This window comes from Haliotis cracherodii, unplaced genomic scaffold, assembly GCF_022045235.1.
Source record: "Haliotis cracherodii isolate W230 unplaced genomic scaffold, xgHalCrac1.p SCAF_19, whole genome shotgun sequence".
Classification (NCBI taxonomy): Eukaryota; Metazoa; Mollusca; class Gastropoda; order Lepetellida; family Haliotidae; genus Haliotis; species Haliotis cracherodii.
In genome coordinates, this window is record NW_027266274.1 from 3,175,747 (window position 1) to 3,197,460 (window position 21,714).

At 43.8% G+C, this 21,714-nt stretch overlaps 1 protein-coding gene across 2 annotated transcripts in view; it reads left to right on the top strand.

The window, feature by feature from the left end:
* Positions 1-21,397, top strand: part of LOC139467011 (BBSome complex member BBS2-like) — a 36,691-nt gene extending 15,294 nt beyond the window's left edge. For both annotated transcript variants that reach the window (XM_071248718.1, XM_071248719.1), the window contains exons 13-21: positions 924-957; positions 1,188-1,251; positions 7,115-7,222; positions 7,520-7,646; positions 11,664-11,792; positions 15,403-15,540; positions 15,983-16,095; positions 18,344-18,492; positions 19,308-21,397. In XM_071248718.1, coding sequence (XP_071104819.1) covers positions 924-957; positions 1,188-1,251; positions 7,115-7,222; positions 7,520-7,646; positions 11,664-11,792; positions 15,403-15,540; positions 15,983-16,095; positions 18,344-18,492; positions 19,308-19,408 — 963 coding nt within the window. In that variant the 3' untranslated portion in view covers positions 19,409-21,397. The remainder of the gene's footprint in view (positions 1-923; positions 958-1,187; positions 1,252-7,114; positions 7,223-7,519; positions 7,647-11,663; positions 11,793-15,402; positions 15,541-15,982; positions 16,096-18,343; positions 18,493-19,307) is intronic.
* Positions 21,398-21,714: the final 317 nt, after the last annotated feature.

The following is a 21,714-nucleotide window of genomic DNA, read 5'->3' on the forward strand; positions in this document are numbered from 1 at the left end:
ACAGTATCTAAACTTAATATACTAATTTAACCATACCATAATACCTCTATCTGAAGTACTAACATTTAATTAATATATACAAGATTTTCTGTGATCTTGACATGTTAAGTAACACATTGGGGGGGGGTGGGGGGGGGGGGGTTGAATTATTGACAGGGAAACTACTTATTTTATCACACACTTTGTAAAGTCAACCTTCAAGCAGGTTGTTGGTCAATGTTTTTTCAGACAACTGTACCTTTTTAGCAATTCACACTTTTGCTTGATAATTAATGTGTGTTTGTCAATGACAGTGGAATGAATATGACCTTCTTCCATCTGGTTAAATAGTCCAAAATAAATAATAAACAAAAGTTGTTGTTTTTATCAAATTACCAACAAGCATAAATTTTTAATGTCCATTGATCAGAACAGCCTTCCTTGTAAATCTGTTTACTGGCATCATGTGATAATGTTATAAAGCCAGTATGGCCAGTACAGGGTATGACTGTTTGAGTGAATGAATAAAACATGTGAAAAAACCAAGAATTCTGTACCTATTTACTATATTTACGTTACTTTGTACAACCTGTTTTCTGGTAATAAAGAATCATAAAGATAGAGTAAATGGAGTATACCATCAGCTTGGAGCGCAATTCTCTGAGTGCAGTAGTTATGAATGTTTTGTTTTCAGGTGGTTCCTCATGGTGGAGCAAATCGTGCATTTAGTTATATTTTCACATTTGCCACTCAGTTAAAGGGTAATTATCCACCATGTCTGCTAAGCAAGGCAGATAATAAAGGGAACAAGGGAGATAACTGTACGGGTACTGGCGTTACAATTTACTACTCATGAAGCTATCTTACTTGACTCGTACTTGTGCACCTGGGTTTCCGTCCAAGTCGTAATTACTTGTATTAGTTTGTTCCTTCTATAATTTCAGCCTCATGTTGAGTTGATCATCAGCACAACCAATGGTAAGTTGGACAATTACAGATTGAGACTGAGATATGCTGAAGTTTAAGGGACAATAACTATCTACTGGTACTGTGTGTTGTGTTGCTGAATCTTGAGGTCAAGACGCTTGTACTCCAGAGACTAACAAGTGTATTTGCCTTTGTCTCACCTCCTCCTGTAGCCCTGGCTTGAACATCCACCCAATTTTCAGCACTGTGCCACTGTTTGATGGCCTTCTGTCTGTTTCCAGATACAGTCATCAAAGCAGTGCTTATATTTGCTGAGGGAATCTTTGAAGGAGAAAGTCATGTTGTGTAAGTACAGAAGCTTCAAGACTTCAGTGTGATGGAAAATGTCATCATCATCAATTGTAAACAACAGTGCACAGACATGATCCTATATCTTTATTTGGTACAAAGGCCATGGGCCCATGCACATACATTCAGCAGGACAGATGGGTATCCACGATAAGTTTACAAATGGACATTTCTGAAAGTCAGAGCATCTCCAACAAACTTTGCACAATTCAGTAACATATTCTTCCTATTACAAGAAAATAACATTGATTCTCTTTCAGATTAAATCCTCCTTGCGGCACTTATTGCATTTTCCTTGCTCAAGAAAATCTACATGACATAGTTGTAACCATTTTCCTTAATAAAAACTGTTACCACACAAAAAACTTTGTTTTTGTATGATATACGACCACCCCACCCTCACCCTTATGATATACGGCCTCACCCCCCACGGCGCCTCACGCCAGGGGGAGCAACTCTCACCCAAATCACTTTCCTTATGTCATCTGTAAGACACAGACGTGCTGATTTTTCACACAAGACAAAATAAGAGCATCTATCGTTCGACAATAACCATGGCTGACCAAACTGTATGAATGGTACATTTCTTTCATTGCAAAGGCGTAATACCTCGCAGTGTAAAGTTATAGAGTTGTAATTATACGCCACGTGCACGGTACCTTTGAATTCAAATGGCCGTAATGGCGTCCATATTGTAGTTCCACGGGCTGATACATGTAACACCAAGGCCATTAGAAACAGCTTAGGGTTTTCTTATATCATACAGCATTGGTCTACAATTTTTTTCCTTTACAAAAACCCAAGGTGGTGTGTTAATTTATAAACTACACTTACCTTTTTTACGGGTTTTTACACCTTCGCGCGTAACACGCCTCCTTTGGTGTTATAATTATACTACGACATTGGCTATTAGTATCATGTTACAAATCGCATTCTGCATTACGCCTTTACTTCTAGTTTCACAATTTATGCACGTATCTTTCCGATCTTTATATCGCACTGATACACTTTAATACCCTTCCCGCCCACCTCAGAAATTACGGTCTTTTTTACAAAGACCTTCAAACTGTGTACGGGTTGTTATAAGACAGGCACGAATGCTGCCTTAAATGTCTGGCGGAGGACGGGCATTGCCTTTACCCCCCGGGCCCCAAAAAAGAGACAATTTGACTTGCTCCACTTTAAAGAGATCTACTAAAGGCGGGGATAGATATCAGATCTGCTGAGACCTCCCCACCCCCCCTACCCATCTAAAAAGGGTAAAATAAAAAATAAAATAAAAATATATAAAAAAAAATATACCAAAAAAAAGCTGCCGAGACTGTCTCCCCCACTCCCTCTCCTGGGGCCGGGGGAGAAGGCTCGAGGGTCCCCGTAGTAAGCACTGCACCCTCTCCTGCACTGTCTTTGGCAGACTTTTCTGCGTTACTTAAGTCGCAGATGGCGTTGATGAGGGAGGAGGTGAAGTCTCAGCTCCGGCAGGAGCTACGGGCTGAGCCTTCCCTGTTGTCGGCGCCAGACGCGGCTTCGAGAGTTATGCCCGGCGTCGGCCGAGGCAGGCCACTTGGTCCCAGGGACGATCCGAGACCGGGCTTCAGCTCCGGCTCGTGGTCGCTCCCCAGCGGAGGGGTGGCGGGCACCGGCCTGTGCACTACTGACGCACAATTTTCCCTAGCGGAGCCAGACGCCTCTTCCGAGGCCAGGGCTCCCACTAGTGAATACCTAGCCCGGAGCCAGGTGGGTTCCCTTGGTCTCGGGGACAATCCGAGACCGGGCTTTGGCTCCGGCTCGAGGTCGCTCCCCGGTGGAGGGGTGGCAGGCGCCGGCCCGTGCACTGCCGACGCACATTTTTCCTTAGCGGAGCCAGACGCCTCTTCAGAGGCTGAGGCTTCCACTAGTGGATACCTAGCCTGCCTAGTGCCAGGTGGGTTCCCTTGAACCCCTGGCACCTCGGCACTTTGGCACCGAGACTCGGCTTCGGGCCGGGTGCAGAGGCACATGCTGGACAGGATTGTCCAGGTACTGCCTCAGGTGGCTGCGCCCATGCCAGAGTCCGAGACCCCCAACTTTACAAGGTCAAGCAGGGCCGTCGGTTGAAGGCTGCTTACATATGCTTCGAGGAGCAATATCATAATGCATGCCAACAGCTCCGTGTGTCCGCACACCCCGCGTATCTGTCGGCTGTACAGAGGGAGTTAGCGGGAGAGGGGCCGGCTGACTCTTCGGAGTTGGCCGCGCAACTAACGGAAGTTCAGTCATCTTGCGCGGGATGCTATTCGTAGCTGTGCCTCGCTCATGATGTGCGCTGTTATGGTCATGCGCAGGCTGTGGATGTCGCTATCTAAATACTCGACTTCCACACGCCAAGACCTACTTGCTTTGCCGTATAAGATGGGTGCCACCCTCTTCCCTGGGGCTCAGCAGGTGGTCCGAGAGGCCGCTCAATTGTATACTTCCATCAAAGACTCTAAGGCCTTGTTGAAGGTACCAAGACGTTAAAACCACGTAAGCGGGCCTCTCCACTTGACCCCTCCTACGCTGACGCACCGGGTCAGAAGTCCACACCTGCTTGGATGCAGTCGCTTCCTTCAGGTAAGGGCGACAGGAGGAGCAAGAGAGGCCGGGGCAAGGCAGCTGGTCGAGGCCAACAGCTTTTTCGCAGGGCTGGACACTCGATGGGTTCCCATTAGCGCCCGAAGAGCCCCGGGTGGACCCACAGTCGCAAGTTATCGAACTGCCAACAGCCGGGGTCCACTGCCTCCAGCCAGATGTCCCCGTAGGTGGTCGACTGGCTCTATTCCTGAAGGAATGGGAGACAGTTACATCACAATCCCCGGACCCCGTCCACTATAAGGGATGGCCATTTGGCTGAGGAGGCGTTCTGAATGATCACACTTCCTCGGGACTATGGTCCCAGTAGGAGATCAAACTGCATATCAATGTGCTAGAACTGAGAGCGGTCAGGTTGGTGTTCCAACGCTTCCCGGATCTGCTTAGTGGCCAAGTGGTTCGTCTAGTGATGGACAACCAAACGGCGATGTCTTACATCCGGAAGCAGGGGGGAACGGCGTCTCCGTCGCTTCGACAAGAGATGTGGCAGTTCCTACTATAGTGCGACTCTCACGATATCAGGGTGCTACCTGTTTATCTCCCGGGGTAGGACATCGTCCATGCGGACGCTCTGTCTCGCCGGATCCTCGCTCCTCACGAATGGAGGCTCGACCCGGGGATATTCGGGATTTTCTTCTTGTTATACAGGTCGTTACAGGTGGATCGGTTTGCGTCTGGGGTGAATCACCAGACACCAACGTTCTGAGTCCCCGATGCACCGGACGCCTTCCAGCTAGATTGGACGGACAGTTCTGTGGGCATTCCCCCCAGAACCTCTGATTTCCAAGGTCCTGTCTCAGCTAGGCACTCAGCCTGCGCGACTAATTGTGCTCCTGGCACCTCTTTAGTCGGCGCAGAGTTGTTTTTCAGTAATACTCAGGTTTCTGGCTCAGCCTCCTGTTATATTACCTTTACGACCAGACCTTGTATCCCAGAACGGGGCCCTCCACCCAAATCCCAGGATTCAGTGGGTGGCTTGGCCACTGTCAGGAATCGCCTCCAGAAGAGCGGTATTCCTGCACGAGTTGCAGACACAATACTGGCTTCGCGGAGGGATTCGACAAACGTTCAGTACGAGGATAGATAGGCCTGCTATGCGTGCTGGTGTGTCAATAGAGGGATTGCAGATCTTTTTTCTGCAGATCTCGTAGCGGTGCTTGAGTTCCTCCAGTCGCGACTAGATGACGGCCTGGCCGCATCAACAGTCCGAGAGTACTCTACAGCTATCGCAGCTTTTCACGTCCACACCCATTAGTGCAGCGCTTTTTAGCTGGTGTGGACAGGATCCGACCACCAGTTCGGGGGATCTGTCCCCCTTGGGACTTGTCAATCGTTCTCGATTGGCTGTCCGGTCCTTCCTTTCGGGATCTGTCGTCTCTCTCTCTTCAGCTGTTGAGCTGGAAGACGGCGTTCCTTGTGGCGGTAACGTACGGCAGATGGATAGGCGACATTCGTGTTATGTCAGCCGATCCCGATATTACTGTCTTCCTAAGGTCGCACACGCCTTCCACGTGAACGGCTCCTATTGAGGTACCTGCTCTTTCACAGCCTTCCTCGTCAGGGACCACTGCAAGACATGCTCATGTCTTGGATGTCCGCAGGACCCTCAAGGCCTATATCAGCAGAACTATGGGTATCCGTAAGGATAACCAACTATATTGCTGTTACGGCGCACCTGCGAGCAAACAATCTATCTCGAGGTGGATAGTTTCAACCGTTTGTACAGCGTATACGCTTCCAGGCAGGGACCCCCCTACCAGGTTGAAGGCTCATTCGGTTAGAGCAGTGGCTACGTCACAAGCGTACACCGAGGCTCTGCCCATTGAGGAGACCGGTCCGTGGCTGTTTGGAGCCAGCCGAGCACGTTCATCAAACATTACCAACTCGACAAACACTCAAGCGAGCGTGCTCGGTTTGGTCAGTCAGTTCTCCGATCTGGGCAAAGTTCTAATTTCTAGCCGATTGAGCATTCAAGATTTTAGACAGTCCTCCGGTTATACTGCTCAGTAATGGTCCGGATTTTATCTTCTGCGGTCGATAAATATCAGTCCTGACTACTCGATAATACTCGTATTTTGCACACGCACTCCTTCGATCCTCGGGGACCCTCTGGCCTAGCTCAGCGCGGGTTATAGTCTCTCATGATCTACACCCCTATATCACTGGTTCAAAAAAGTGTGGGGGGGTGGGAGGTGTTTCGAGTTCTCAACTTATGACAAGCTGCAAAAACAGGCTTTATCATAATATATGATCGACCACGCCCTGTCTCTAGCCCCCACCTTTCGACGGTGGTGCCTCACGATAAGGTTGGTTCCATTTATTGAACTCAATATTTTATTCTGTTGAATAATCAAATACGATGTATTTATTTACGCTTGTTGCTGACGGATGCCACTTCCTAGATTATCTTTGGGAGTCTGTCTTGATGCAACAAGTGCCCCAGGGAGGATTTAATCTGAAAGAGAATTTTACAAACCTGTAGAGGTAATGAATTCTCTGATGAAATCCTCCTTGGGGCACGGCCACCCACCTCCCCACATTTCGTCAGCATTTGACATAAGGAAAGTGATTTGGGTGAGAGTTGCTCCCCCTGGCGTGAGGCGCCGTGGGGTGTGAGGCCCCGTAAGGGTGGTCATATATCATACCAAAACAAAGTTTTTTGTGTGGTAACATTTTTTATTAAGGAAAATGGTTACAACTATGTCATGTAGATTTTCTTGAGCAAGGAAAATGCAATAAGTGCCCCAAGGAGGATTTCATCAGAGAATTCATAACCTCTACAGGTTTGTAAAAATTTACACACATTCAAGTTATTCCAATTAAAATCAGGTATATATTTTGATCTCACAGCAGTGAAATATGAGCATACCAATATGAAGTGATGCTTATCTTCAAGTCCTCCCAGCATGTACAGAGTTGCAATGAGCAATACCACTTCGTCTTCCAACACTTATCCTTGATAAGTTCCTCAGTTCTTAAACATAAAAGTCTATATGTTCACTTACTATGAATGTACATATGTAGTGCTCATAATAGTAGAGATGATGCACTGACATTACCCTATGGGTGACATATTACATGAACTGAGGACAAGGTACATTGAGACATTGTTACAAGTAAACAACAATTCACAATCCCTGAGACATGTAATGTAGTGGAAGTATGGCTAGCTACACAGACTAATAGCCAGAGGTAAACATAGAAGACTGTTAAGTGGTTCATATGATGGGAGAGTGAACTCTGCTTCCAGTCACCCAAGCACCAACTGTCTGTCAGGGAATCTCAAAGTCCCCATCTTCCCACCGAAAGACGTACCAGTGGATCTGCACATCAAGGCTCTTGTAGGCTACAAAATCAGGTACTGCATGCAGGGAATGAATGTTACACTCTCAAGACAACTGGTATTCCAGTTTGATGTGTATTCAATTTGTCTCTGGGAGTTCTTGACAAAAATGTTACATGTGTGAGGGGGCATGCTAAGACCAATCTCACTGCCCCCATCTTATGATAAATGACCAGTATAAATATATTATAAATTATTAAGATTTAATAAACTATAAGTATTCTTTTAAGGGTTGGTGGAATATGTTTCCGTGTTGGCAGCTAATTCATGTCCAGCATCAGTATTATAGTGGGTAAATCCTTCATGTTTCAGCTCACAGTTCCATGTGTTTGAGTTGAGTCGTCAGTTGCCACGGTTTTCAATGTATGCATTCTGTGAAACATCAGTCCCAGAACCAAAGAGCTCTGTCACCCTACAAGTGAATGACAGAATACCAAGGGTAGGCCCATCTCAAACAAGATTGTTTTGTTATTAAACAATGTTATGACACAACAGTGATTTCATCAGATTGAAATGTAACCTAATTTGTTTCTTATCCTGACACAACATATTGCAATTTCCTTCTTCACTTCACTCATATAACACAGAACCCAAACGTGCATCTTCTACATCCGGGATGCCCATTGCCCTTGGTTACCAATCTGTTCTTGATCCTTCACTCTCATTCTCATGGCACAAGAGGATACACAGGTGATGGAGTTTGGGGAAATATTACCTGAGACATTGGTTTGAAGGTGACCTTGCCATGTCGCAACTCATGCTAAGTTCCTCAAGTTGATCAAACATTCTTGTTCATTCAATGCAGTCGTCAACGTACGAGGGGACAGTACATCAACAGGCTGGAAAATTCTGGCAGTAGCTGGTTATTCTAGTGATGCTTCAGTTTGTGTGCAAGGGAGATAATAAATGTATGTCTCTCCAATCGAAGTGTGGTCATCACTGTGAGAGGCATGCGAGACCCATTGCAGTCAATATAACGTTGGGAATGACGAATAAAGCCTTCCTAAGGATTTGATACTGGTTTGACACAGATAGGTGTGTAAGCCACCGGCAACTGGAAAAAATTTCTCATACCCAATACCTTCCGGGTTTTCTTGTATGCGTACATGATGGCAGATGGTTGAGAAGTTGGAGCCTGGTCCCATATGTCACTTCAGTTCATTGAAGCCTGGTCAACACCAGCAGGGCCTCCTAATGGTTCCAGTGGTCAGATGACTAACATACAGTCATCGATTCTGCAGGTTCCCAGTCAGGACATGTCGGTCCACTGTTGGCAGTGTCTACTAGAATTGTTGACGTCAGTGCAGGATGCAGCGCAAGGAGAGGATGTCTATAGTGACCACCCAACCGTGCCACACTACATCAACAAGATAGTGTTAAGACACTCCAGTCTTATGTTTGGCAGAACATTACAGTTCTACTGGTTAATAGACAGTGAGCTGCTGGAGGCCGAGGCTCAACACATCCCAATGTCCTGTCAAGCAGCACCAGTCAACTCCAACAGAATGTCAACATCATCCGAGTCCAGAGTTCACACAGATTTGAAAAGTGCTTGAATTTAACCATGTCCGATGACAAGTGCTTGAGTGCTATTTTACCATCTAAGTACTGAAATTTTATTAACAGTTCTTGAGAAAGCTGGAATGTAAGTGTAATCAGTCTAGCTGTAGTAAAATTGCTTCAGAAAATTATTATAGATCACATTTTAATGCGTTGTTTACATACTGTTGTTTATTCTTTACGCATTGTATTACTGAATATAGTTGAAGACTGGTTCCCATTCCTTTGACGGACCAAGCGGAGGATCTGGGAAGCAGTCAAACTGTGTTTGTCATAGGGAAGTTTGGTACTTTGAAACCCAAGCTCAATTACAAACGATGGATATGTGTAACAAAGGACAGAAATTAAAGTCGCAAAGACAAAGCAGTCGTCACCGGAAAAACTGTAGGTCCTTATTGGGATTAAACTTACAGGGTTTGGACATTGTTAAACGAGAAATCATTGAAAACAATTTTTTTTATTGAAAAGAGCATAGTCTGTATGAACTCTGGAGTCTGCTTTGGTTGATATGTCAACAGCTGGATGCGCCCAACATCAAACTGGGAGCTACAAGATACAACCATAAGTTCATGTCAATCTCGGATCCACTGACCTGGGTTCGCTATGTGCTGGCCATATCTTGATGAAGTCTCAATTCCTACACCTTTCCACCAGCCAGCACTACTACCTATAGTCCTCACAACATGAAATCGAATAACAAAATATCATGATGATTAACAGTGATTAAGTGATGAAAATAGCTGCATGTGTGCTAGTACTTATAAAGTGAAAACAAGCCATTTCACCGAAAATGAATATTACTTACTGTAATGTCAAACATTGCTAAGTGTGCTTTTCAAGAAATATCCAACTTGCTTGCGATAAAATAAATGATTGTGTTACTATCCGGGTAATCCTTGACAGTCAGCATGCAAACATTCATCACTGGCATCTCCGGGGGTTTTAACAGATATTGCTCTTATGTCACACTGTGTCACATTGTATATTCTGAGGGATTGTTGTTATTCGCTACATCTTGAAGTACCAATCCTCAGGACGTCACATATCGAGAGCTCCTCAGCTACTCTTTCCTAGGGCCAGTGAAGATCTGGGATAGAATAGGTCTTCAGCAACCCATGCCTACAGTAACAGGCGACTAATGGGATAGGGTGGTCAGTCTCTGACTTGCTTGATGCATGTCATCGTATTCCAATAGACCGATGTACATGATATCAACTGGATTGTCTGGTAGAGACTGGATTATTTACAGACACCGTCGTATAGGTGGATTGTCGCTGAGTGCGGTGTTAAACAACAAACAAACACAACTCTTTCTTAGACTACATGTCTTTGGGTGACTTTTGGCTGTCGGATTATCAAGCTCCTTTTGATACATGATACAACACTGAGGCTGCAACCGCATCACTTGGCAATGTTTTGCATTGAGCGTTCAGATTGTTGTTACAAGCTACTGCTCAGAGTTGGCCAGATACTTCCCTTATGTCACAAAGTGTCACAGTATATGTTCTGAGGAATTGCTGGGCCCTCCTTGCTATTTGCTACAACTTGGATGTTCTGATCCTCTGAGCTTCATTTCAAGCTGCTGGTAACTGGTTGCCTAATAATTTCCCTTGAGTCATATAGAGTCACAATAAATACTCTAAGGGATCGCTGAAATCTTGCTCCTATTCACAACAACTTGAAGATCTGATCCTGCCGAGCATCATTGCAGCTGCTGCTCAGTGTTTGCCAGATATTTCCCTTGGATCACATAGTATCACAATATATGGCTTATTGGCTTATCAGAAGCTACAGGTACTCGACCAGGGAGCATAGCTTTCCCTGTTAGAGTAAGGATGTGACAGGTGATACGGGATTAGTGTAGAAGGCGCTCACTGAGCATAGTCTAATCCAGATGTATTCCTGTGCTGGTTACCTCTATCTGTGGGCTAAACTTTGCATTATGTTGTGTTAGGATATGCATCCTAATATCATGAATAACCAAATCCAGGTAATTTTAGATCCTCACATGCCAATATTCAAATCATCCATGTTTTTGTTTCTTGAATGGATAGAATATACTTGGTTTGTCTGGTCAAGTAACATGTTTATTTCAATCGAGGGATAAGGGCATTGCACAGATGCACTGAGCATGTTCAACAAGTAAGCCCAAATGTTCCACTTATCCTGTATATTTTCACCCTTGTTAACCTAATGAAATATAAAACACTGGGGCAGAGTGGAAGGGGCTTGCTCTTAACATGCTTAAAGTGTTTCACTCACTGATGATGTTGATTCTATATTCAGATAAATATGATATATTATTTGTTGTAAAGGGATGAGAAAGGGGTAGGAAGTCACTTTAATGTTAAATCATCCAATCTCATTAAAATCAGATCTTAGTTTTCGCTACCGCTAAACAAAGATCTGAGGACATCCCATTACGGGTCATATCAGAACGACCTTTCGCGAATTTTAACCAACCAATGAAATGACTGACAAGAAATCAACATTAGCCAATCAGAAGGCAGCTTTCTCAAGCTTGACGACACTAGTTTCAAACTGGCGACTACGCTTGGGAACATATTTTGACGTATTCTCGATTAAAAAAAATTGAAACTGATAAGAAGAGCATTCTGGAATGGCTTATAGATGGCCTAGATTGTATGGATATAATCTTAAAACCAGTAACTGTCGTTGGGAATACCCCATGTTAAAATATGCATGATTAGAAAACACATTCCAACTGTCACTTTCGTGATCTGGTAAGCGACGCTCTGATTGGTTGGATGAAATGTTGTTCTGACGTGACCCTCAATGGGATGTCCTCAAATCTTTGTTTAGCTATAGCGAGAACTAAAATCAGATTTGAGTGAGATTGTTAAATCATCTAAACTGGAACTATATTTGCCCACAGCTGCTGATGTGGATCAACCAGAACTTTCTACTGCATGAAGACTTGACGTGTGAAGATGATCTCGAGGTTGCCTTCATGTGTCTACGTGGTGGAGGACCACTCTTCATCAGGATGAATCAGACTGGACAGGTGAGTCACACCTGCATGTGTTTACCTGGTGGAGGACCACTCTTTATTAGGATGAATCAGACAAGACAGGTGAGTCACACTTGCATGTGTTTATCTGGTGGAGGACCACTCTTTATCAGGATGAATCAGACAAGACAGGTGAGTCACATCTGCATGTGTCTACGTGGTGGAGGACCACTCTTTATTAGGATGAATCAGACAAGACAGGTGAGTCACACTTGCATGTGTCTACGTGGTGGAGGACCACTCTTTATCAGGATGAATCAGACAAGACAGGTGAGTCACACCTGCATGTGTCTACGTGGTGGAGGACCACTCTTTATTAGGATGAATCAGACAAGACAGGTGAGTCACATCTGCATGTGTCTACGTGGTGGAGGACCACTCTTTATTAGGATGAATCAGACAAGACAGGTGAGTCACACTTGCATGTGTCTACGTGGTGGAGGACCACTCTTTATTAGGATGAATCAGACAAGACAGGTGAGTCACACTTGCATGTGTCTACGTGGTGGAGGACCACTCTTTATTAGGATGAATCAGACAAGACAGGTGAGTCACACCTGCATGTGTTTATCTGGTGGAGGACCACTCTTTATCAGGATGAATCAGACAAGACAGGTGAGTCACACTTGCATGTGTCTACGTGGTGGAGGACCACTCTTTATCAGGATGAATCAGACAAGACAGGTGAGTCACACTTGCATGTGTCTACGTGGTGGAGGACCACTCTTTATTAGGATGAATCAGACAAGACAGGTGAGTCACACCTGCATGTGTCTACATGATGGAGGATCACTCTTTATTAGGATGAATCAGACAAGACAGGTGAGTCACACCTGCATGTGTCTACGTGGTGGAGGACCACTCTTTATTAGGATGAATCAGACAAGACAGGTGAGTCACACTTGCATGTGTCTACGTGGTGGAGGACCACTCTTTATCAGGATGAATCAGACAAGACAGGTGAGTCACACTTGCATGTGTCTACGTGGTGGAGGACCACTCTTTATTAGGATGAATCAGACAAGACAGGTGAGTCACACTTGCATGTGTCTACGTGGTGGAGGACCACTCTTTATTAGGATGAATCAGACAAGACAGGTGAGTCACACTTGCATGTGTTTATCTGGTGGAGGACCACTCTTTATTAGGATGAATCAGACAAGACAGGTGAGTCACACTTGCATGTGTCTACGTGGTGGAGGATCACTCTTCATTAGGATGAATCAGACAAGACAGGTGAGTCACACTTGCATGTGTCTACGTGGTGGAGGACCACTCTTTATTAGGATGAATCAGACAAGACAGGTCAGTCACACCTGCATGTGTTTATCTGGTGGAGGATCACTCTTTATTAGGATGAATCAGACAAGACAGGTGAGTCACACTTGCATGTGTTTATCTGGTGGAGGATCACTCTTTATTAGGATGAATCAGACAAGACAGGTGAGTCACACCTGCATGTGTTTATCTGGTGGAGGATCACTCTTTATTAGGATGAATCAGACAAGACAGGTGAGTCACACTTGCATGTGTCTACGTGGTGGAGGATCACTCTTTATTAGGATGAATCAGACAAGACAGGTCAGTCACACCTGCATGTGTTTATCTGGTGGAGGACCACTCTTTATCAGGATGAATCAGACAAGACAGGTCAGTCACACCTGCATGTGTCTACATGATGGAGGATCACTCTTTATTAGGATGAATCAGACAAGACAGGTGAGTCACACCTGCATGTGTCTACGTGGTGGAGGACCACTCTTTATTAGGATGAATCAGACAAGACAGGTGAGTCACACTTGCATGTGTTTATCTGGTGGAGGATCACTCTTTATTAGGATGAATCAGACAAGACAGGTGAGTCACACCTGCATGTGTCTACGTGGTGGAGGACCACTCTTTATTAGGATGAATCAGACAAGACAGGTCAGTCACACCTGCATGTGTTTATCTGGTGGAGGACCACTCTTTATCAGGATGAATCAGACAAGACAGGTCAGTCACACCTGCATGTGTTTATCTGGTGGAGGACCACTCTTTATTAGGATGAATCAGACAAGACAGGTGAGTCACACCTGCATGTGTTTATCTGGTGGAGGACCACTCTTTATTAGGATGAATCAGACAAGACAGGTGAGTCACACCTGCATGTGTCTACGTGGTGGAGGACCACTCTTTATTAGGATGAATCAGACAAGACAGGTGAGTCACACCTGCATGTGTCTACATGATGGAGGATCACTCTTTATTAGGATGAATCAGACAAGACAGGTGAGTCACACCTGCATGTGTCTACGTGGTGGAGGACCACTCTTTATTAGGATGAATCAGGCAAGACAGGTGAGTCACACTTGCATGTGTCTACGTGGTGGAGGACCACTCTTTATCAGGATGAATCAGACAAGACAGGTCAGTCACACCTGCATGTGTCTACGTGGTGGAGGACCACTCTTTATCAGGATGAATCAGACAAGACAGGTCAGTCACACCTGCATGTGTCTACGTGGTGGAGGACCACTCTTTATTAGGATGAATCAGACAAGACAGGTGAGTCACACCTGCATGTGTCTACGTGGTGGAGGACCACTCTTTATTAGGATGAATCAGACAAGACAGGTGAGTCACATCTGCATGTGTCTACGTGGTGGAGGACCACTCTTTATTAGGATGAATCAGACAAGACAGGTGAGTCACACTTGCATGTGTCTACCTGGTGGAGGATCACTCTTTATTAGGATGAATCAGACAGATGGAATACAGATTAATAAAAACATTTGTTGTCCTTTCCCATCCTTGTTTCATCAAATATTTGTTAACACAACCTACAAAAGTAGCTGAAACGGACATAAAATATTCAGAAAAGAACTTTGCTTAAAGCATATAAATGGATTTGGAATGGTTAAGATGGCAACATGTGAAAAGTGTATATGTGTGATACTCTGACACTTGTTAGTGAAAAGAAGAAGTGTATCATATAAAACAAAGAAACTAAAAGTGGACTGTAAGTGGGCTAGAAATGACAATTCAGTAGTAGTGAGTGAGTTGGGGTTTAATGCCGCTTTTAACAGTATTCCAGTTATATCGCGGCGTGTCAGCTTGATGTGGGAGGAAAGCCCGAAGTGATGCAGGTCTCAGACGTTTATCACTTCGGTGAAACCCACGAGCACTGGTATGGTGCTGACAAACCTAGAAACATAATCGGGGCGAATCGGGATTCGAACCCACAATCATAGGTTTCTGGCGTGCCCAAGAGACGCAACTTTGCACAGCGAATCGCGGCGCCTTAGACGACTGGCCCACCCATGCCCCCCAATTCAGTAGTAAAATACCAATACAAAAATAGTAAATAATAAAAATGAACACGAAGACAAACAGGAGTGAAACCCGGAGACAAAATATTTGGTATGTGTTTGAATGGTTTCCATGGTGTCATCAGTGTTCTCCTGGTGGATTGAGATTTGGCTGCCAAGGGACAGGAGCATTCATGTGCACTCTTTTAACTGAGGATGAGGGTTGGATCGCGTGTGAGGTGACAGACATGAAGTAAGATGGATCCACTGATAGCTGTTGGAGACAGTTGAGGCAAGTGATGATCTTGTTGCAGATTGTGATTAAGACAGACAACATGGACCTGGCTGGCGACATCATCCAGGCTCTGGCTGTCTTCCTCAACTTGGAGGACCTGATGTCCACAGCAGACTTCCCTGTGGAGATGGAGAGTCTGGAGCAGATCCTCAAAAAGGTTCACACACTCTAACCCGTCTAACACGTTTAGTATTTAGGTTAATGTTAAACAATTAAACAGGAAATTCTAGGTTGCCTAAAACATGTAGACCAACTCACTGTAGGTCAACCAACCATTGCTAATCTGTTTGTCATCAAAGTTTACATTTTCCAGACCTTTTTTGACACCATGACCCTAGGTTAGCACATCATTGTTTATCACTATACATGCTACTAGGAAATTCACGTTTTTTCAACTTTATCTAATAAAGATTATTTTTAATTGAATAACTAAAAGCTTTTGAGAGCTGAAACTGTATTTGAAGGTATCTAAGGTCAAGGGTCCTCAGTCAACGATGATGTTTAGAAAGAACATATTTGGGTTCTTGGACTTTGCAAGAATTGAAAAACAACCTAACTTGCTGCAATTCGGTAATATAGTTGATTGTCCTGTGTCCCAGGTTAATGAGTACCACTCAGTGAGACAGAAACTGACAGCAGAGATGGCCGATCACTCTAACCTCATCCGCAGCATGGTCGTCAGGGCAGAAGATGCTCGCATTATGGGAGACATGTAAGACCTATACTTGTAGCCTGCCAGGCTTACCAGATGCAGAATATTGCATCCTTTATACATACAAGTAAAGATAATATTGCAAGGCCTGCGGCAAACAGAAACATAAACCTTTTTTGATGCTTTCATGCTTCATAGGACTACTATAGAAATTGGCATTTAGCTAATGTGCATGATGTATGCTCTGTGTCATGTGTCCAATTAATGTTGATTGTTTTCATAAGTTGTGTGGTGAGCAGAGTGCAATACAGTAGACTTGGTGCAAACCTTTGTGTGTTTGTGTGGTGATCAGAGTGCAATACAGTTGACTTGGTGCAAACCTTTGTGTGTTTGTGTGGTGATCAGAGTGCAATACAGTTGACTTGGTGCAAACCTTTGTGTGTTTGTGTGTTGATCAGAGTGCAATACAACAGACTTGGTGCAAACCTTTGTGTGTTTGTGTGTTGATCAGAGTGCAATACAACAGACTTGGTGCAAACCTTTTTGTGTTTGTGTGGTGATCAGAGTGCAATACAACAGACTTGGTGCAAACCTTTGTGTGTTTGAGTGGTGATCAGAGTGCAATACAACAGACTTGGTGCAAACCTTTGTGTGTTTGTGTGTTGATCAGAGTGCAATACAACAGACTTGGTGCAAACCTTTTGTGTTTGTGTGGTGATCAGAGTGCAATACAACAGACTTGGTGCAAACCTTTGTGTGTTTGAGTGGTGATCAGAGTGCAATACAACAGACTTGGTGCAAACCTTTGTGTGTTTGTGTGTTGATCAGAGTGCAATACAGTTGACTTGGTGCAAACCTTTGTGTGTTTGTGTGTTGATCAGAGTGCAATACAGTAGACTTGGTGCAAACCTTTGTGTGTTTGAGTGGTGATCAGAGTGCAATACAACAGACTTGGTGCAAACCTTTGTGTGTTTGAGTGGTGATCAGAGTGCAATACAACAGACTTGGTGCAAACCTTTGTGTGTTTGTGTGTTGATCAGAGTGCAATACAGTTGACTTGGTGCAAACCTTTGTGTGTTTGTGTGTTGATCAGAGTGCAATACAGTAGACTTGGTGCAAACCTTTGTGTGTTTGAGTGGTGATCAGAGTGCAATACAACAGACTTGGTGCAAACCTTTGTGTGTTTGAGTGGTGATCAGAGTGCAATACAACAGACTTGGTGCAAACCTTTTTGTGTTTGTGTGTTGATCAGAGTGCAATACAACAGACTTGGTGCAAACCTTTTTGTGTTTGTGTGTTGATCAGAGTGCAATACAATAGACTTGGTGCAAACCTTTGTGTGTTTGAGTGGTGATCAGAGTGCAATACAACAGACTTGGTGCAAACCTTTGTGTGTTTGTGTGTTGATCAGAGTGCAATACAACAGACTTGGTGCAAACCTTTGTGTGTTTGTGTGTTGATCAGAGTGCAATACAACAGACTTGGTGCAAACCTTTGTGTGTTTGAGTGGTGATCAGAGTGCAATACAGTAGACTTGGTGCAAACCTTTGTGTGTTTGTGTGGTGATCAGAGTGCAATACAACAGACTTGGTGCAAACCTTTGTGTGTTTGAGTGGTGATCAGAGTGCAACACAATAGACTTGGTGCAAACCTTTGTGTGTTTGTGTGTTGATCAGAGTGCAATACAACAGACTTGGTGCAAACCTTTGTGTGTTTGTGTGGTGATCAGAGTGCAATACAATAGACTTGGTGCAAACCTTTGTGTGTTTGTGTGGTGATCAGAGTGAAATACAGTAGACTTGGTGCAAACCTTTGTGTGTTTGTGTATTGATCAGAGTGCAATACAGTAGACTTGGTGCAAACCTTTGTGTGTTTGTGTGGTGATCAGAGTGCAATACAACAGACTTGGTGCAAACCTTTTTGTGTTTGTGTGGTGATCAGAGTGCAACACAATAGAATTGGTGCAAACCTTTGTGTGTTTGAGTGGTGATCAGAGTGCAATACAGTAGACTTGGTGCAAACCTTTTTGTGTTTGTGTGTTGATCAGAGTGCAATACAACAGACTTGGTGCAAACCTTTGTGTGTTTGAGTGGTGATCAGAGTGCAACACAATAGACTTGGTGCAAACCTTTGTGTGTTTGAGTGGTGATCAGAGTGCAATACAACAGACTTGGTGCAAACCTTTGTGTGTTTGTGTGTTGATCAGAGTGCAATACAACAGACTTGGTGCAAACCTTTGTGTGTTTGTGTGGTGATCAGAGTGCAATACAGTAGACTTGGTGCAGACCTTTGTGTGTTTGTGTGCCAGGAAGAGCATGAGGAAAGGCTATATGGAGCTGTTTGACCTGAACCAGGACCTGATCAATGGGTACAAGATACGCTGTGGCAACCACCAGGAACTTGTGTCGTGTCTGAAGCAGGTCAACCAGATCATACAGAAGGCCGGGAGGCTGAGAGGTAGGAGGCTGCAGAAAGCAACTTGTGTGTCCATTATGTAATCCAGCCCAGGTGGTCAAATGCTCCTCAGAACTATACACTGATGTACTGATGCACCACAAACCTACCTCATGATACAATACATGATTCCCCCACAATGGACCATATCTTAATTCTGGATTGATTTTCAAAATTTGATTTATACACAGATTTGCATTTGCACCAATAACTACACACACTAATTTTTTTTCTAATGGCCTATCATGAAACATCATTTTAAACCTTGTTGCACAATACTGTATGGAGTAGCCTTACTTAAGCTGTCCTTTGAGTTGGTTGTGAGCAATTACCTCTCATCAGACAGACCACTTACAACATGCAGAACATAGAGAATTTCACACAAAACAATGCAAATTGTATGTTGCCCAGGATTCGCAACACGTATCATGACTTGTGAGGTAGCCATATCTCCTCCCAGATGGGGGGCACAGGTGGCCCAGTTGTCTAAACCCAACTCACTCACTCACTCACTCCTCCCAGATGGTCATGGCTACTAGAGATTAACAAATAACTTGGACAAATCACTGAAAGGTATGTTCTGTGGTTGTCAGATTCTGATACTGTATTGAGGATAATATTCCTGGATCCGTAGACAACATGCAGGATAGATCTTCCGGTGGTTGTCAGATGCAGTACCTTATTGAGAGATAATATTCCTGGAACATGCAGGATAGATCCCCTTGTTCACGAGGCATCTCTCAATGTATGTTCTTAATCTCTCACACCTTTCAAGTAAAGATTTCAGATTGACTTGTCATATTAAACTTGTTTTCCAGTGGGCAAATACAAGACACAGATTGTAAATGCCTGTCGAGCAGCTATAAAAAATGACAACATTAATGGACTGTACAAGATCATTCGGGCAGGAGCAGCTTAATATGTATCACAGTGCCATCATCAACAACAACAACAACAACAACAACAGCAACAACAACAACAACAGCAACAACAACAACAGAGTGGCATATCAGAATTTGCAGTAAGCAGGAATGTGTTGATAACCAGTGACAGAGTGTTTTCAGAACAGCAATGTCTGTCAGCAGTACTGGTAATATTAACAGATGGCTCTGACAACAGCAATGTCTGTCAGCAGTACTGGTAATATTAACAGATGGCTCTGACAACAGCAATGTCTGTCAGCAGTACTGGTAATATTAACAGATGGCTCTGACAACAGCAGTGTCTGTCGGCAGTACTGGTAATATTAACAGCTGGCTCTGACAACAGCAGTGTCTGTCAGCAGTACTGGTAATATTAACAGCTGGCTCTGACAACAGCAGTGTCTGTTAGCAGTACTGGTAATATTAACAGATGGCTCTGTCAACAGCAGTGTCTGTTAGCAGTGCTGGTAATATTAACAGATGGCTCTGACAACAGCAGTGTCTGTTAGCAGTACTGGTAATATTAACAGCTGGCTCTGACAACAGCAGTGTCTGTCAGCAGTACTGGTAATATTAACAGATGGCTCTGTCAACAGCAGTGTCTGTTAGCAGTGCTGGTAATATTAACAGATGGCTCTGACAACAGCAGTGTCTGTCAGCAGTACTGGTAATATTAACAGATGGCTCTGACAACAGCAGTGTCTGTCAGCAGTACTGGTAATATTAACAGATGGCTCTGACAACAGCAATGTCTGTCAGCAGTACTGGTAATATTAACAGATGGCTCTGACAACAGCAATGTCTGTCAGCAGTACTGGTAATATTAACAGATGGCTCTGACAACAGCAATGTCTGTCAGCAGTACTGGTAATATTAACAGATGGCTTTGTCAACAGCAGTGTCTGTTAGCAGTACTGGTAATATTAACAGCTGGCTTTGACAACAGCAGTGTCTGTCAGCAGTACTGGTAATATTAACAGATGGCTCTGACAACAGTAGTATCTGCAGAGTGATCCATCAACAGCGATGTCAACTGAGAGCTCCATCAACAGCAGTGTCTATACAGAGCTCTGTAAGCAGCAGCATCAACTGTGATAAGTACTATTTTGAAACTATCTGCTTATGAGTACAAGAATTATTTGATACTGCTATTACTTTGTGGACTTTGTGACAAGTCATCAGCACAGATTGGATGGAGTGAAGACACTGCTTCATCTTGAACAAACAATATCACTGATGCAGAATTGCAGGTCAATGTACACACTGTACATACTAAAACCCCACATCAATGTTAAGGGGACAAGACATATTCCCAACATTACCATGCTGTGATAGATGTTAATGTATTGTTTATAGTACACTATCTTCATCCTTGTTAGGGACTGATACCATATCCAGTAAGATGCATGACACCCAGGGTGTTTCTCCAGGTGAAGATACACTGGCATTGCATTTTCAAGTCATTTTAAGGAAATGTGTCAAGTGAGAATGTGTCAATATGCTTGTGGATTGATCCTGTGTACACAAATTGTTTTCAGACATCTTTTGAATTCAAGGTATGTTTGGGTTTGGGGGTGAGAAAATTACTCAGAAGTTGTTACATCATTTATCCCCAACATTTTAGTGGCATAACCGAGCAGTCAGGCTCAGTGTTATACCAACAGGACATTTCTGACTTCTTTCTCCATAAGATGTTTACATATTATTCTATTACTCTTGAAATACAACATGTATGTATCACCACAACAGACTGAAAGAACTACTTGCATCAGTATTGTATGATGTGTTCATTAATCTGGGAATCAATTGATGTTTTAATTGGTTGAAATATTGATTTCAATAATTATCAATGACACAACATCTCCAAGTTACATTTCTTCAACATGTATGTTGTGCAATTGTTGATATAGAAATATGTATGTCACAATGTCCAGTGTATTTTTTCTGTCTATATTTTGATATTGTACAAACTGCACAACAATGATTCCGTCCTCATGCTACCCGTGTTTTGGTTTCTCCAGTATCGTCACACAAGATGTCTTTAGATGGATCTTAACCCTGAGGGGATTCTTGGTAAGAATATAGGTCCCCATCAATCTTATAGATGTGTCAGGTGGTTGTACATTGATGACTGTCATCGTATCCCAATTGGGTGGATTAATGCTCATGATGTCAATGACTGGATTGTCTGGTCCAGGTTATTTACAGACAGCGGTCATATAGCTGGAATATTGCTGAGTGTGGCGTTAAACAACAAACAAACATGAATCTGATATTTATATAGATGAGACATGTTTACAAG